The following is a 15,945-nucleotide window of genomic DNA, read 5'->3' as shown; positions in this document are numbered from 1 at the left end:
ACTGGCCTGGAGAAAAACTGCTGACTGACCCCAAAGTGGCAACCAGCATCTCCCTGGGTGTGAAAGAAAGGGCCGCAAGAACTAAGCACTGATGCAACCCTGCCTGCCCTCCGTCTCATGATCTGCCTAATTCACATGGGACATGAGACCCTCCCCATTCTGCAGAAGAAGCCAAGCTAGTCTGAAAACTATATTTGTACATTTAACCACCAGATTTCATATTGAAAAAAAAATCACAAATGGCATTTTAGGGCAGTATGTAGGCTGCAAAGGGATACAATGGCAGAAGAAATGATGAACGATGGGGAACATCAGGAAACTAACAGGATAAAACAGTTGGGATATCTTTCACAGATCTGTCACTCCTCACGGGGAATTCTTAGCGGTGCTTCCCAGTGCGGTTGAAGCGTCTGTACAAAAATCTTATCCGCTTGTTCAAGTTCTTGTAATCCTCATCGAACATCCGGTCACCCACCATTTTCTTCTTACGGATCAACCTCTGCAGTTCATTGCCCCGCCAGCCGCGTAGCCATATGGGGCCACTGATCAGGTCCTTGGGGTGGGCGTGGAAGTCTCCTGAAAGGAAGAGGCGGGAGATGTCATCAGGCAAGGGGGGGAGCTAGTTTTGGAGTCCATTATTTTCACTAGGGTCTACAAGTGGTGAACAAATGTAGTCTTGATTCACCTCTTCTTTCTTTCTTCACCCAGTGTGGGGCCATGTTAGAGTGCTGGATTAGAATCTGGGAGATCCAGGTCCAGAGCCTCACTCTGCCGCAGCAGCTTACTGGGTGACCTTGGGCCAGTCACACAATCTCAACCTAACCTAACTTCACAGAGTGGTTGCTGTGAGGATAAAATGGAAGACGGGAACATGACATGAGCTGCTTTGGGTCTACATTGAGATGAGAAAGGCAAGGCAGAAATCAAATGAATAAATACTATGGCAACTGACACAGAATGTTCCCTTGAGGCCATCCTTCCCATCTCTCGGGAGCACCACACCTAGTACAGTGTTTAGAGCAGGAGTGGCCAAACTGTGACTCAGGAGCCACATGTGGCTCTTTCACACAAATTGTGCGGCTCCCAGAGGTCGAGGAGGGACTTAATGCAGGCTTACTCTCAAAGCTGGGCGAGGTGGGGAATAGGTAGGTTTGCAAGCTCTTCTCCACAACCACAGAGGTCACACTGAGACCTAGAGTGGGGAAAGAGAGGGCAAGAACCAAGCCACTGGAAGAAGGGATGGAATTAAATTGGATGATGCAGGATTCCCCCTTAGTTTCATAGCTCTTGTAGGAGCTCTATTTACTAACCTTGGTGTCAAGGCAAAGAGATGCATAATGATGCAAACGGTGGTCAGTGATTTATATGGTACATGTGTGTGTTTCCTACTCCCACAGGTGCCAAAAAACCTTTCCCTATACTAGTCTTATGGGGACTGTTATTCCCAGCTTTTGTTTTTCAAAAAGGTTTCCTTCTACCATGCATGATCATGTTGCTAACTGCGCATATATGTATTTTGTCTTTCTGTGCAAAGAAAGTATTAAGAGTTTTCATAAAGATGTGTGCGTAATATTTGCTCCTGTCTTCCAGCTCTCAAACATCTGATGCTTATTTTATGTTGCTCTTACATTAAGCAAGTTTGGCCACCCCTGGTTTAAAGTGTCAGGCTAGAATCTGGAAGACCCATGTCTGAATCCCCGCTCTGTCATGGTAGCACGGTGACTTAAAGCCAGTCATTCTGCTGTTGTGAGTATAAAATGGAGGATGGGGTGACATGGTTACAAGGCACTCTGGGTCCCCACTGGGGAGAAAGTGGGGTATATCTGTCTAAACAAATATAGGTCGCATTTTCTTTATCACTCCCCCTACCCAGATTAAAAAAAATTGATCTTTTACATCACTTTTTCCATGGGGAAATGAAGAAGTCCCCTCTCCAATTTCTTCAAAGCATATGCTAGCTTCACTTGAAAGGAGGACTGAAGGCCAGACTGGAGAGAAGGAAAGACACTTAAAGATCTCTTTTATGGGTGGAGAGAACAGAGATATGAGGATATGAAGAAAACTGATGGCAACTTCCACCTTAACAAAGGCAGGATGATTTTCCTTCAGTATTTCATCATTACAGCAAAATGACTGCAAGCATGTATAGACTTGTAGAGGTTATTTTGGTGCGGGAAAAAAAGGAATGCTGTTTCATCAACAATAATTTGAGACCTCAGATCAAGAAATGAAGGGAAAAGGGGAAAAAAAGATCACCAGAAGCATAATGTTAACCAAGCAAGAAATGGGGAGAAGAAACTGATACGTGGGAACAGTGAAACATTAAAACAGGGAACGGAAAGTTAGAAGAAGAAAGATGAAAACAGAGATGCAAGCAGCTAATACAAAACTTAAGAAGAGTGTGCATGGGGGGGGGGGGGGGAGAGAAACAGCAGTGATTGCCTTCACCCGCTTCTCTACATCACATGGTGAGATGGCTGGGATCCAATCCAGCAAGAGACCAGATCTACTGTCCTGGGTTGACAAGTAGGCAGGGAAGTAGGAAAGGCTGGCTGCTGCTTTTGAAATGCCAATGCCATTGCGCCGCACTTATTGGTTGTTGCAAGCAAAAACAGTAAAGCGGCAGAGGAGACAACACTGAAGTCTTCGGGTACCCTGCTGCTTTTGAATTCGTTTAATCCTACCAAAGACAGCCAGTACTGTGGAAGCAACGAAAAGCAGTGGCACAAAGGACCATCAAGCCAGAGCTGACTGATAGCAGCCTCATAGGGTTTTTGAGGCAAGAGACAAATCAGAAATGGCTGGCCATTGCCTGCCTCTGTGCAGTAATCCTGGCTTCCCTTGGTGGTCTCCCACCCAAGAACTAACCAGGGCTGACCATGCTTAGCTTCCGAGATCTGATGAAAAGACACAAGTTCAAATCCTGCTTACTCAACCACCCACCCCGGGGAAAAATCCATACTGGGTAACTATGAAGTAATCCCTCTCTGGCAGTTTGAACGATCTCACAGGGATGTTGTGAGAATAAAATGGAGTATATTACCCTGAGCTCTGTGGGGAAAGGACATGATAAAAATGTAATAAATAAAATCTAGCTCAACCAAATTAAAATGTCCCTATCATCACCCACAACCTGAATGCCCAGCCTTCAGAATAACACCTCACTGCAGCACTATTTTAATAGAACCAGTAAAAACGGTTCCGGTTTACTGCACAAGAGCTTTAACTTGCTCATCCCATTTACCACTAAAAGTATAATTTCGTTCATCCACTGAAATTCTTTGTCTTTCTCATACTTACCCAAAATCCCAATGTTGTCATAGATCCCAAACAGTGCTCGTTTTTCTGTCCATCGATCAACTGGTTTGGGCCGGTTAGGTTCCCTCACGCGGAATGGGTATGGATTACCTGGAGAAAAAAAAGTGAGAATTAGAAAATGTTTCATTTTAAAACTCCACGTCTGAGGGTCTTTCTTCTTGCATTCACAGAATCACAGAAGGGGCCATACAGGCCATCTAGCCTAACCATGAGATTTTAATTATTTTACAATACTGTTTATTGGTTTTAATGTATCCATTTTAATTGTTTGTTGATTATGTTGTAATCTGCCCTGAGCCTGTTCGTGGAGTAAGGAAGAATATAAATCTATTGAATAAAACGAAAATAAATAAACCCCCTGCCCAATGCAAGATCTGCCTAGAACATCTCTGACAAGTATTTGTCCAGCTGCTACTTAAAAACTGCCAGTGTGGGGGAGTTCACCAACTCCCTAGGGAGCTGATTCCACTGTTGAACAACACTTACTGTAAAAAAGCTCTTCCCAATATCCATCCAGTACCTTCCTGCCCTTCATTTAAAACCATTATTGCAAGTCCTGTCCTCTGCTGCCAACAGGAACAGCTCCAGAGCGAAGGAAATTCACAGCAAAAGCCCTCATCTAAGAACTGATACCGCGTCAACAAGAGAAGAAGAAGAATTGCAGATTTATATCCCATCCTTCTCCCTGAATCAGAGACTCAGAGTGGCTTACAATCTCCTATGTCTTCTCCGCCCATAACAGACACCCTGTGAGGTGGGTGGGGCTGAGAGGGCTCTCACAGCAGCTGCCCTTTCAAGAACAGCTCTGCGAGAGCTATGGCTAACCCAAGGCCATTCCAGCAGGTGCAAGTGGAGGAGTGAGGAATCAAACCCGGTTCTCCCAGATAAGAGTCCACACACTTTACCAAACTGACTCTCTCCAAAGAGATGTGGGGACCTATGCCTACTTGGAAACAAAATTCCAGTAAAAATTATCTGAATAATTTTATCCCATCCTTCCTCCAAGAAGCTCAGGATAGCACATATGGCTTTCCCCGTATTGAAGAGCACCTAAGGTCATCCAAAGAGCTTCATGACAGAGAATTTGAACACAGTTCCTAATACAACAGGAAGCATCTCCTTCACATAGCAGAGTTATCTCTTTAAAGAATTTACATACTGATTATGCCAATAAATATGAAAAGCAAAACCATGGCCCACATACTGGAAACAGTCAATTTACATTCCAGTTCTGAAAAAAGGAGACACCAAAGATTGCAGTGACAATCATTGCCTTAGTTTCTCACACAAGTAAAGTGATATTCAGAATCTTGCAAATCATTCTATATATGGAATGAAAAATGCCAGATGTTCAAGCTGGATTCAGAAAGAAAGAGGCACTAAAGATCATATTGCAATTTTATGGTGGTTACTGAAACATATTAGAGCATTTAAAATGAAAATACACTTGTGTTTCATACAGCAAAGCTTTTGATTGGGTAGATCATGAAAAGCTATGGTTGTATAAAAAGAAATGGGTGTGCCACAACATCTACTTGATTTGATGTGCAACCTGTACTCCAGACAAGAGGCTACTGTTAGGGCAGAATACGGAGAAACAGAATGGTTTCCTATTAGCTTAGGTTTCAGACAAGGATCTCTTTTGTCTTCCTATCTCTCCAAGCCATACGCAGAGCATATCATAAGGAAAGATGGATTAGATTTAGATAAAGGTGGAGTGAAAAGTGAAGGAAACACTAACAATTTCAGGTGTACGTATGACACCACATGGAAAGTGCTGTGGAGTCACAGCTGACTTACGGTGACCCAGTAGGGTTTTCAAGGCAAAAGGCATTCAAAGGTAGTTTGCCACTGCCTGCCTCCACGTTACAATCCTGGTATTCCTTGGAGGTCTCCCATCCAAATACTAGCCAGGGCTGACCCTATTTAGCTTCTGAGATGTGATGAGATCAGGCTAGCCACGTTACTGGCAAAAAATTAGCAAAGACTTTAAATGACTGCTGATGAAGGTTAAAGCAGAAAGTGCCAAAGCAGGATTACATCAAGAAGACACAAGTAATGACTACTGGGGATATTACACAACTTTAAAACTGATGAAGATGAAATTTTTCATTCCTTGGCTCCATCATAAACCAAAAGGGAGACTGCGATCAAGAAATCAGAAGATTGAGACTGGGAAAGGCAGTCATGAAGAAGATAAAAAACATTCTTAAAGTGTAAAAATGTGTAACTTGCAACCAAGGTCAAATTAATTCATGACACAGTATTTGCCTTTATTATGTATGGATGTGAATGGTGGACAATGAAGAAAGCCGACAGGAAATTGATTTGAAATGTGGTGTTGGAGGAGAGTTTTACAGATACCATGGACTACCAAAAAATTAAAATAAGTGGCTTCTCAATCCAATCAGGCCTGACCTTTCTCTAGAAGCTATATCACCAAAATCGTGGCTATCACGTTTTGGTCATATTATGAAAAGGCAAGACTCACTAGCAAATAATGGTAGGGAAAGTTGAAGGCGGCAGGAAAAGAGGAAGGCCCAACATGAGATGGATTAACTCCATAAAATAAGCCATGGCTTTCAGTTCGCAAGACTGGAGCAAGGCTGTTAACAACAGGATGCTTTGGAGGACATAGTCTCCTAGGGCCCCCAAAGTCGGAAGCCACTTCAGGTGCATCCTCTGTCTTCCCATTTTACCCTAACAACAACCCTGAGGAGGAGGTTAGGCGGTTGCAGTAACTGACCCAAGGTCACCCAGCAAGATTCCAGTGCGGAGTGAACATTCGACCTGGGTCTCCTAAATCCTAGTTCGACGCTCCAACCATAACGTCGTGCTAGTTTTAATTAACGACTTCCTTTCATCAAACGTAGAGAGATCTGGGAATTTACATCAAAACTATGCTTTCCTCTCCCCTCCACGGAACCAAACCAGTTGACCGAAAACGAAACAAGGTCAGGCGACGGCCGTGACGCCATCTCCATGAGACAGCTCTGGATGCCGCATCTTGACTCACCAGTACTAGATAACCTGTAAACCTGGGGAGAGAAGAAGCTGCGGCTAAACAAGCCCCGTATGGCCGTCAGGGACAGCCACGCCGCCGCCATCGAGCCCGCAATATTCGTCGCCCGCAAGAAACCGCACCACGACTAAACGGGTTCCGCCATTTTGAATTCTTCCCAGAATGCACCACACTATTTAAGAGTTTCCGCCTTTGTGGTTCGTTCTTTTGAAAGCATAGTGTCGCTCTGGGCTGTGGTTTCTCTATGGTTGAACGCTTTCAGAACATCGCGTTGAGAGGAAAAATGAACGGAAACCAGTTCGAAACTACACCGGAAGTGTCGATAATGACTTTTTTTTTCTTATCTGTGTGGCTGATAGTGGCGTCGGCAGACTTCGACTCGCATCATCAACACACTGGAATTTTTCAGCCGCTATTGATATCTCTTTTTCAGCCTCGCCGTTTGTTCTGGAAAATCAAACTCGAACCATTGAAGAATATTGTCTCCTGAACCGTCATTGGCTGTTAAATTCTGCATTAGGAGTCCGATTGGCTCAGCGGGCAAGAATTCGAAATGATCACCCCGCCTTCTTCCTCGCGGCCGGCGCGCGCCAAAGAAAGAGACAAACGGGCTGTTGTAGCTCGTTTCGACTCTTCCGCCCGCCTTGCCCCTTTTTCTGAACGACCAATCAAGAACAGGGAGGTCTGGAGGTGATTGGCCCGCTTCGTGTTCTAAAAGCTGTGATAGGCTGGCGCGTATTAAGGGGTCTGTGGCGCGGGACTTTTGAGCTTCAGTCTGTTTCCGGTCGCCGAGGTGGGCATGGATGAACTGTCCTCGGAGGCTGCTCCCGCTTGGGAGTTCCACTTGCCTCTTTCTGCTGCCGATTTGCTTTGCAGTGATGGACCCTCGCAGTACGCCGTGCAGGAGGTGTTGCCTGTCAGAGAGCTCCGGGAACAGCTGGCAGGTCGGTTGGAAAGGGGAGGATGCAAAAAGATGTGGGCCTAAGCGGGAGGAGGGACTTCTCATGAAGTCAAAAAGGCTGTTGTTGGAGCAAACAAAAAATTCTCAGAGAAGGTGACTGGGGGAAAAACCGCTTATGCAATAATGGGTACAGGCAAATTCAGGAGCATAAGAACATAAGAGAAGCCATGTTGGGTCAGGCCAGTGGCCCATCCAGTCCAGCACTCTGTGCCACCCAGTGGCCAAAAGAAATAGGTGCCATCGAGAGGTCCATCAGTGGGGCCAGGACACTAGAAGACCTCCCACTGTGCCCCCCCAGCACCAAGAATACAGAGCATCTCTGTCCCAGAGAGTTCCAGCAATAAGCTGTGGCTAAGAGCCACTGATGGACCTCTGCTTCATACACTTATCCAATCCCGTCTCAAAGCTTGCAGCCGCCACCACCTCCTGTGGTAGTGAATGCCATGTGTTAATCACCCTTTGGGTAAAAAAGTATGCCTCGTAGTATCTTAGACTAGACATCTAATTTTCTTTTCTCCAGCTGTCAGCTTGTAGCCTTTGGATATACCCTCATGAGGTCTTGAAAGGGATTCCCATCCTCTCTCTAAGGTGCCTAGTTCTTGTAGCAAGTTATCTCTGAACAAAATGGTTCTGTTTAGCCGTAATAATACGACATTTTAATGTTTTCATAGTGCTACTGCTGTGTTCAGAGCAGTGCATGATCTTGTGATTGGCCTGTAAGATTCTGGTTCTTAGAGTGTGAGTTGAAGGTAGAATTGCACACAACCTGATGAAGGAAATGTTCTGTCCCTTGAATAGACCGATAATGTATGCAGTTGGACAGCAAAGCTTTTCCTAGTATGGAAGTAAATAATGTTGCCTGGTTAATAATGCAACACAAAACCTTTGTTTAGGAACCCTCGACATGAAGCCTAGAAGGGGGGAAATAGGATGAGCTGAGATGGTGAACTTGAGCTTGTCTCTGCATAATCTGCAAAAGTCCCACGCAGTAAAGCCTGCTGCTTAGCAATTTATCAGATATTAGATATCCAGAAAAGTAGACGTTAGTCCATCATTAGTCAATGTGACACTGCTGCCTTGTGTCCTATCTTAAGTTTCCAGTAGATCAGTTTTGCATTAATACAATAATTAATACAATAACTTTATCTGTGGACACCTTTTGTAAGGTGAGTAGTGTCACAAGCGATCTCTCTTGTTTCCCCTGACAGGATTCCAGGCTGGACTCCGTACCCGAGGACCTCTTGCCATCCTACAGCACTTTGATACCCTGTACAGCATCCTGCAGTGAGTTTACACACTCAAGCTGAATGACTAATGATGAGAGGTTTCAGATGTGAGGGGTGAGAGTTAGCTGGGCAAAAAGCCTCTTTTTATCTGATATTGGTGGAAGTATAGAAGCCTTGCCGAGGACATGGATAGGTAGGAAATCTCAGTGGGGCATTTGAAATGACTGGATGCTGAGATCAAGCTCTGCTACAGAGCTGCTTCCTCTTTGTAGAAATAAGAGGGCTTGGTCTTTGTAGGTAGCCACTATAAGCCTCCCCCTTCAGGGTCTTTCAAATGCAGATATTTAATTCATTTGAAAGTTTGTGTCCTGTATTTTCTCCTGAAGAGAGAATTCAGGGTGGCTCACCAGAAAATCAAACAACCCCTCCTGCAGTATAAATTAAATAGAAACTGGCTTGCGTATAGATTCAGGTGAGTAGCCGTGTTGGTCTAAAGCAGCAAAACAAAGTTAAGGTGCACCTTTAAGACCAACAAAGTTTGTCATGTTACAGGGATGAACATGAACCGGCTGATGAAATGAAGTTCATCGCAAATTTTGGGCAGTTTGTGGTTCATAAAGCCATGTTTGCAAATTGAAAAACTGCCATGAAATTGCATGACTTTTGATGCAATTTTTGAGGAGCAGAAAGCAGGGGTTTAAAATTTAAATGGCTCAGCAGGTTGCTTTGCAAACCAGCCTCCAGGTTCATATGGGTTTGTGGTTCAGCTGTGAACTGACCTGCAGAAATGTAGTTCGTGCCCATCCCTAGTTATGTACTTTTAAATTAACTGCACATCTCTTAGGCAACAGTCAGCAACAAATGGACCCTCTGTGCCCTGACTACAGCTAAAAGACTTGTATTACAGCACTGTAAATCATGGGTTTGAGGACCTTAGAACTTTATTAGCATTTGAGCACATAGCGTATGAATGACAACTGCATATGAACTTATTGTTTAGATATTTTGAAACCTTTTAAAGAACTTGCATGGAGGTCTGCCACCACTCTTGTTATATATTTGTTTCTACTTCATATTCCACCCTTTTGTCTTTTTAAAAAAAATAGTTGCTGGATTTGAGTTTTTTTCTTGTGTTTATTTTTAAAGAAATGTTTTTTTAATAAAAGAATTGAATCTAACTTCATAGTTTTAATGTTTTATACTTTTATTGTGCTTGGTAAGCCACCTTGGGCAGGTTCCCTGGCATAACATTTCCCAAGTATATAAATCTATGCACCTTTTGGAACAGTCATCCTTTTCCTCAAATGCGGTGCCACATGATCCGTCGTTTTCTATGACAACTCTGTTGCTTTGACCTTTCAATACCAGCTAAACAGGCACTCCTTCCAGGTGTGGTTGAAATCTTCTAAAATTCCCCATATTAATTTACTCATTTTTTTTGAACTGCACCTTCAGACCGCAGATGGATGCTTAAAACCAAAAACCGTTCTCCGCACACATACATGCAGTCTTTAAAGATCGGGTCATTCTAACCGCTGGGCTGAATCTCACCTGTTCTGTACATCTTTATCTTCCCTACAGCCACTTCAGCAGCGTGGAAGCTGCTGTTAAGGAGGATGCCCTGGAACTGATGCAGAAAGGTGAGTTAATCCCCCCTTGAGAATTATCGTTTCTCCTTTCGTTACTTAACAGCTTCATGATGATGTAAAGGCAAATGTGACCCCCACCGGCGGCCTGCTCCAGCAACCTGTTTCCTTTATACGGGTCTGTAATCTTGGTGGGCAATGCAGAGCAATGCATGTTCGCTGTAAGGGCAGACCGACATGACCTCCCGTTCCTTGCAGTCTCTGCCCCATAGAGACTGTCTGCTTCTTAGCAAAGCCGGCCATCTGGCAGACCAGGGATTCGGGTACAGGGCAAGCCTAGGGAGCCCAGGTAACAGTTTGCTGTGCGCAGCCAGAATTGAGGCTGGTGGGGCATCATGAGCACAAGTCTTTGGTAATCTGAAAGCAGCGCAGAGTTTGCTTTTGAAGAACCCCATAAAGGGTGCGGTAATATGCTAGGTAATGGTATGTTGTCCCTTTCTCCAGTGGTGTCCAGTCACTCCAGCGCCCTAACAGCCATCTTGGACAATGCTGACGTGGCACCTTCACTCCGTGCTCTTCACTGCAACGCTCTCAAGATGAACTGCTATGTGCTTGTGCAGCTCGCGGAGGCTTTTGAAGCGGAGCCCAGCAGGAGTGGCCTGCTGGGGCTGGATTCCAAGAAGAAGGTAGAAAATTGAAATCCATAACTGAATTTGAAATGGCCTTTCTCCCCTCCACAAAAAAAGTTTGCCTTGGGTACCCCAAGATCAAGGTATTGTCAATCTTTGGGTCTGTATAAGGTTGTCCTTGAAAGGGCAGCTGCTGTGAGAGCCCTCTCAGCCCCACCCGCCTCACAGGGTGTCTGTCGTGGGGGAGGAAGGTAAAGGAGATTGTAAGCCGCTCTGAGATTCGGAGTGGAGGGCGGGATATAAATCCAATAACTTCTTCTTTTCCCCTGGAACCAGGCTTTCTCTATGTGTAAGGGAATGAGAGCAGTTGGCTCTGCCTCCAGCAGCTATTTTGTGGCTCCACTCACTCCTGTGCTGGAATTCCAATAGTGCTCTCAGCCTCCAAACGTTGGGGGAGGGGGCCCTCTGGAGCCACAATGCTGTCGTCTGAGAGGACCGTGGGCACACCCTCCACTCCTTCCCCTACATACATCCCGACCTGAAGCTTTGCCTTCCAGAACAAGAAGAAGCAGAGCGCCAGCTTCCTCTGGGAGGAGAAGAGGCAGCCCGTCCTACAGCTGTTTGTCCAGTTGCTGCAGCTGGACCTCCACCGTCTATGGACCGGCTCGGTGGTGGAGGAAGAGTTCGTCAGGTGAGCCTTTGAATTAGGAGCTGCGTTCAGGCCAGAGACCCTTGAAAGCGGCCTTTTGTGCATTTGGAGGAAATCGCTGTAAATCTTGCTGTTTTGTAAGGAGAAGGGGAATGGCCAGATCAAGCCAGAGGGACTTGAGCTGGAACAGGGAATTGATTGAATGCGCTAACTAGCAGCAAATAAGAAACGCGCTCGGGGCTCCTGTAGGCATTGTAGTGCCCTGACTTGGATGGCCCAGGCTGGCCTGATCTCAACAGGTCTTGAAAGCTAAGCAGGGTTTGGCCTGGGTAGTATTTGGATGGGAGACCTCCCAGGAAGTCCAAGGGTGCTGCGCAGAGGCGGGCGATGGCAAAACGCCTCTGTTCCTCTCGTGCCTTGAAAACCCTGCAGGGCTGCCATATTGATTGCAACTCATGACAACCCCTTCCGCTGCCAGGCTTCAAAGCAGAGCCCTTGCGCTGCGCTGCTAGGGGCGAGCCGCTTCTCTTATGGATTCCTGCTTCCCTTTTTCCAGTTTAATGACCGGCTGCTGTTACCGCATCCTGGAAAACCCTAGCATCGGCAACCAGAAGCATCGGCCCACCCGAGAGACAGCGGTTCACTTGCTCGGGGTGGCCCTCCGGCAATACGACCACATGCTCAGTACGTCCTCTCAGAATGCCCCACCCAGGCCAGGCTACTGCTGCATACAAGCCCTGGCCTGCTGCTCCTGATCTCTCTCCCTCCCCCCTCTCTCTCCCGCCTACCTCCCCCCTCTCTCTGTGAAAGCAGGCCCTTGCTCAGCATCTCTCTCTCTCTGACCTTCCCCTTTTGGCAGATGCCACTCTGAAGGTCACCCGGATGCTCCAGCACTTTGAACATGTGGTGCCAGTGTTTGTGGAGGCCGTGAGCGTGTGGGTCAAGGAGTACGGCATGAAGAGCATTGTGGGGGAGCTACTGAGGTGAGACACAAGAACATAAGAGAAGCCATGTTGGAGCAGGCCGATGCCCCATCCAGTCCAACACTCTGTGCCACACAGTGGCCAAAATAACCAGGTGTCATCAGGAGGTCCATCAGTGGGGCCAGGACATTAGAAGCCCTCCCACTATTGTACCTCCCAAGCACCAAGAATACAGAGCATCACTGCCCCAGACAGAGAGTTCCAACAATACTCTGTGGCTAATAGCCACTGATGGACCTCTGCTCCAAATGCTTATTCAATCCTCTCTTGAAGCTGGCTATGCTTGCAGCCGCCACCACCTCCTGTGGCAGTGAATTCCACATATTAATCACCCTTCGGGTGAAGTATTTCCTTTTATCTGTTCTAACCCAATTGTTCAGCAATTTCATTGAGTGCCAATGAATTCTTGTATTGTGAGAAAGGGAGAAAACCTCCAGGATACGCTTCTCCTGGAGCCCTTCCCCAGCTGTTCTTCCACAGTTTCGGCCAGTGACTCTTCTCTGTTCGTCCCTCAGGGAGATTGGGCAAAAGTGCCCTCAGGAGCTGGCCCGGGACGCTTCCGGAGCAAAAGGCTATGCCACCTTCCTCACCGAGCTGGCAGAGCAAGCACCAGCCATTGTACTCGCCAACATGAGCGTCTTACTGCATCACCTGGATGGAGAGGTACTGGGCTCAGATGAAGGTCTCATGAAATATCTGTCTTGTCTCCGTCGCTCAGCTCGTTTGCCCTGAGATTTTGGGCATACGTGAGAATTTGCTTCTGAATCTCCTCTCTGCCCCAATTAGTCTTAAAATAGAATGTACTCCCCTCCTTCCTTCTCCCCATATGCATCGTATTGCTTGCACCCAGGGGGGTTTTTTTGTAGCAGGAATTCCTTTGCATATTAGGCCACACATCCTTGATGTAGCCAATCCTGCTAGAGCTTACAGTAGGCCCTGTACGAAGAGCCCTCTAAGCTCTTGGATTGGCTACATTAAGGGGCGTGTGGCCTAATACGCGAACTAGTTCCTGCTACAAGAGAAAGCTCTGCTTACGGCACTGTTTTTCTCTTTATGCTTTTGCAGTTGCTATTCCAAGACACAGATCTTACCGCCTGCCTTGTCTTGCTTCATATCTTGGCAAACAGGAGCAGAACACTCAGACTAACGCTGCCTATTTCTCACTTCTCTCCTTTTCTTTCTCCCCCCCCCCCCAATAATTTAGCATTCTTCTCAAGAGGGAGCAGTGTGGTGCAGTGGTTAGAGCAGAGGTGTCAAACATACAGCCTGGGGGCCAAATCAGGCTCCTATCAGGGCCCCTCCCCCCAAGCAATTGGCTCTTGTCTGCTTCCTTCTTCCTCTCTCTTCCTTCTGCATCTCAGCTTACTTTGCAAGGCTTGCTCAATCGCACAGGAGCTACAGAGCAAAACCTCAGTTTTCTCCATCGGTTGAGGCTCCTCCCCATCCTGGTCTCCTGGGAAAGGAAAGAGCCAGAGCTTCCTTTGCCCAGTTCCATGGATCCCATGAGAGAAATACAAAGAAAGCACCTTTAAAGACCAACAAGTGCTAATGTTTTAACATGTTTTATTTTAAGTGGGTTTTTTAGTCATGTTTGTCTGTGCCCTTTAAAAGGTTTATATCTCTGCTACCTAATCTTAAATTGGTACACACATGGCCTGACCTGACATGGCCTGGCCCAACAAGGTCTCGTTTATATCAGATCTGGCCCTCGTAACGAATGAGTTTGATACCCCGGGTTAGAGGGTTGAAGACCCCAGTTAGAAGCCTCACTCTGCCATGGAAACTCACTGGGTGACCTTGGGCCAGTCTCCCTCACTCAGACACACACACAGCGCCTCACCTACCTTACGTCAAGGGGCCTTGCCATATATTTTCTTTGGGCCTATAATTTTATTTATTTAGTGAACTTATATTCCGCCCATTCCCATAATGGGCTCAGGGCGGATCACAACATAGGTTAGACAATAAAAACCGGCAAGTCAGGTTTAAAACGACAATAAAACCAAACAGCAGAACGATAAAACTAAATAAGGTGCGTCGCCAACGGAAAGGGCACATTTCACAGGTTTTGGCCCAAAAAGAACTGATGGTGTTAAAATCAGATTCAGCCCTCAACAAGGCTATAAGGCCTGATGTCACAACAAGGGTGGCCGATTGATGGAATAGTTGGTGGAATAGGACGCCCGCTGCCTCAACCAAAAGCCTGGCGGAGCAGCTCCGTCTTACAGGCCCTACGAAATGGCAGTAGACCAGGTAAAGCCTGGATCTCCATAGGGAGCTGATGTTCTCTGCAATGGGAATGTTGGAGGAGTATCCGCTGTGCTGCTTTGCCTGCTTACTTTCTCTTTTGTTCGTAGCATCTGATGTACTCTACCCTGGTGGGGAGGCTCACATCTGGAATCCAAGAACATGATATCTCCTAGCAGAGTCTCTCTTGGCACCCACTAGCACGCATTGGGGGGCTTGGTGAGAACCTGTTGCTTTGCGCACAGGCTTTTTGCTCTGAATTTTGGCAGGCTGGTAATGGCCCCAGGGGGGCGAATATACAGCTCTGGATCCCCAGGTTATAGCCAGATCTGACACAAAGGCTGTGATCGCACATGCTAAATAATGCCGTTTCAATCCAGTTTCATTGCACTTTCCAAGTGGATTTTACTGCGTGAACTGGCCAAATCCAGTTGGAAAATGCACTGGAAGTGGATTGAAACAGCATTATTTAGCATGTGTGACTACAGCCAAAGAGTCATACCTGCTGTGATGTGTCTATCAATACACCTTTTCTGAATCCCGGCAAGAGGCCTGATTATTGAGGACAGCCTAGGAGCTGACACCTTAAAGGGCTATAGGGAGGATAAGAAGATGATGATATTGGATTTATATCCTGCCCTCCACTCCGAATCTCAGAGCAGCTCACAATCTCCTTTATCTTCCTCCCCCACAACAGATACCCTGTGAGGTGGGTGGGGCTGGAGAGGGCTCTCACAGCAGCTGCCCTTTCAAGGACAATCTCTGTAAGAGCTATGGCTGACCCAAGGCTATTCCAGCAGCTGCAAGTGGAGGAGTGGGGAATCAAACCCAGTTCTCCCAGATAAGAGTCCACACACTTCACCGCTACACCAAACTGGCTCCATAAACGGTGGAGAGGATATTGTAAAAACATAAGCCATGTTGGATCTGGCCAGTGGCCCATCCAGTCCAACACTCTGTGTCACACAGTGGCCAAAAACAAACAAAAAAACCCACAAGTGCCTTCAGGAGGTTCACAAGTGGGGCTAGAAGCCCTTCCACTTTGCACACCCCCCACCCCCCCAAAGCACCAAGAATACATAGCATTCCTGCCCCAGACAGAGAGTTCCAACAATATGCTGTGGCTAATAGCCACTGATGGACCTCTGCTCCATATATGTAAGCCACTTTGGGTTCCCATTGAGGAAAAAGGCAGAGTGTAAATGAAGGAAATAAACCATCTTGGTGCACCGGGACAGTTGGCCCCTCTGCTCCATAGGTCGTCTATCTGAATGAATGAAGGCCAGAGTGCTTCTGGTTTCAGTCGTACTTGTGCATGCTTAGA

At 46.5% G+C, this 15,945-nt stretch overlaps 2 protein-coding genes and 1 non-coding gene across 3 annotated transcripts in view; 2 read left to right on the top strand and 1 right to left on the bottom strand.

The window, feature by feature from the left end:
• Positions 1-177: 177 nt before the first annotated feature.
• MRPL51 (mitochondrial ribosomal protein L51) lies at positions 178-7,018 on the bottom strand. Its single transcript, XM_060236916.1, has 3 exons — positions 6,335-7,018; positions 3,301-3,408; positions 178-576 (listed from the first exon to the last, which is right to left on the bottom strand). The coding sequence occupies exons 1-3, from the start codon at positions 6,423-6,425 to the stop codon at positions 380-382; spliced, it is 396 nt and encodes a 131-aa protein (XP_060092899.1). The 5' UTR covers positions 6,426-7,018; the 3' UTR covers positions 178-379.
• NCAPD2 (non-SMC condensin I complex subunit D2) overlaps positions 6,984-15,945 on the top strand; it is a 54,847-nt gene continuing 45,885 nt past the window's right edge. Inside the window, exons 1-8 of the mRNA XM_060236917.1 lie at positions 6,984-7,284; positions 8,510-8,585; positions 10,109-10,167; positions 10,618-10,799; positions 11,300-11,433; positions 11,948-12,075; positions 12,251-12,374; positions 12,890-13,037. Coding sequence (XP_060092900.1) covers positions 7,140-7,284; positions 8,510-8,585; positions 10,109-10,167; positions 10,618-10,799; positions 11,300-11,433; positions 11,948-12,075; positions 12,251-12,374; positions 12,890-13,037 — 996 coding nt within the window. The 5' untranslated portion in view covers positions 6,984-7,139. The remainder of the gene's footprint in view (positions 7,285-8,509; positions 8,586-10,108; positions 10,168-10,617; positions 10,800-11,299; positions 11,434-11,947; positions 12,076-12,250; positions 12,375-12,889; positions 13,038-15,945) is intronic.
• Positions 10,219-10,539, top strand: LOC132570675 (small nucleolar RNA U85). The gene has a single exon (XR_009555373.1). It is a non-coding gene; the product is annotated as a small nucleolar RNA U85 (small nucleolar RNA).

The sequence above is a fragment of the Heteronotia binoei genome, chromosome 4 (genome assembly GCF_032191835.1).
Source record: "Heteronotia binoei isolate CCM8104 ecotype False Entrance Well chromosome 4, APGP_CSIRO_Hbin_v1, whole genome shotgun sequence".
Taxonomy (NCBI): domain Eukaryota; kingdom Metazoa; phylum Chordata; class Lepidosauria; order Squamata; family Gekkonidae; genus Heteronotia; species Heteronotia binoei.
Note: the sequence above shows the minus strand (reverse complement) of the source record. Positions and strands in the feature narration are given on the sequence as shown.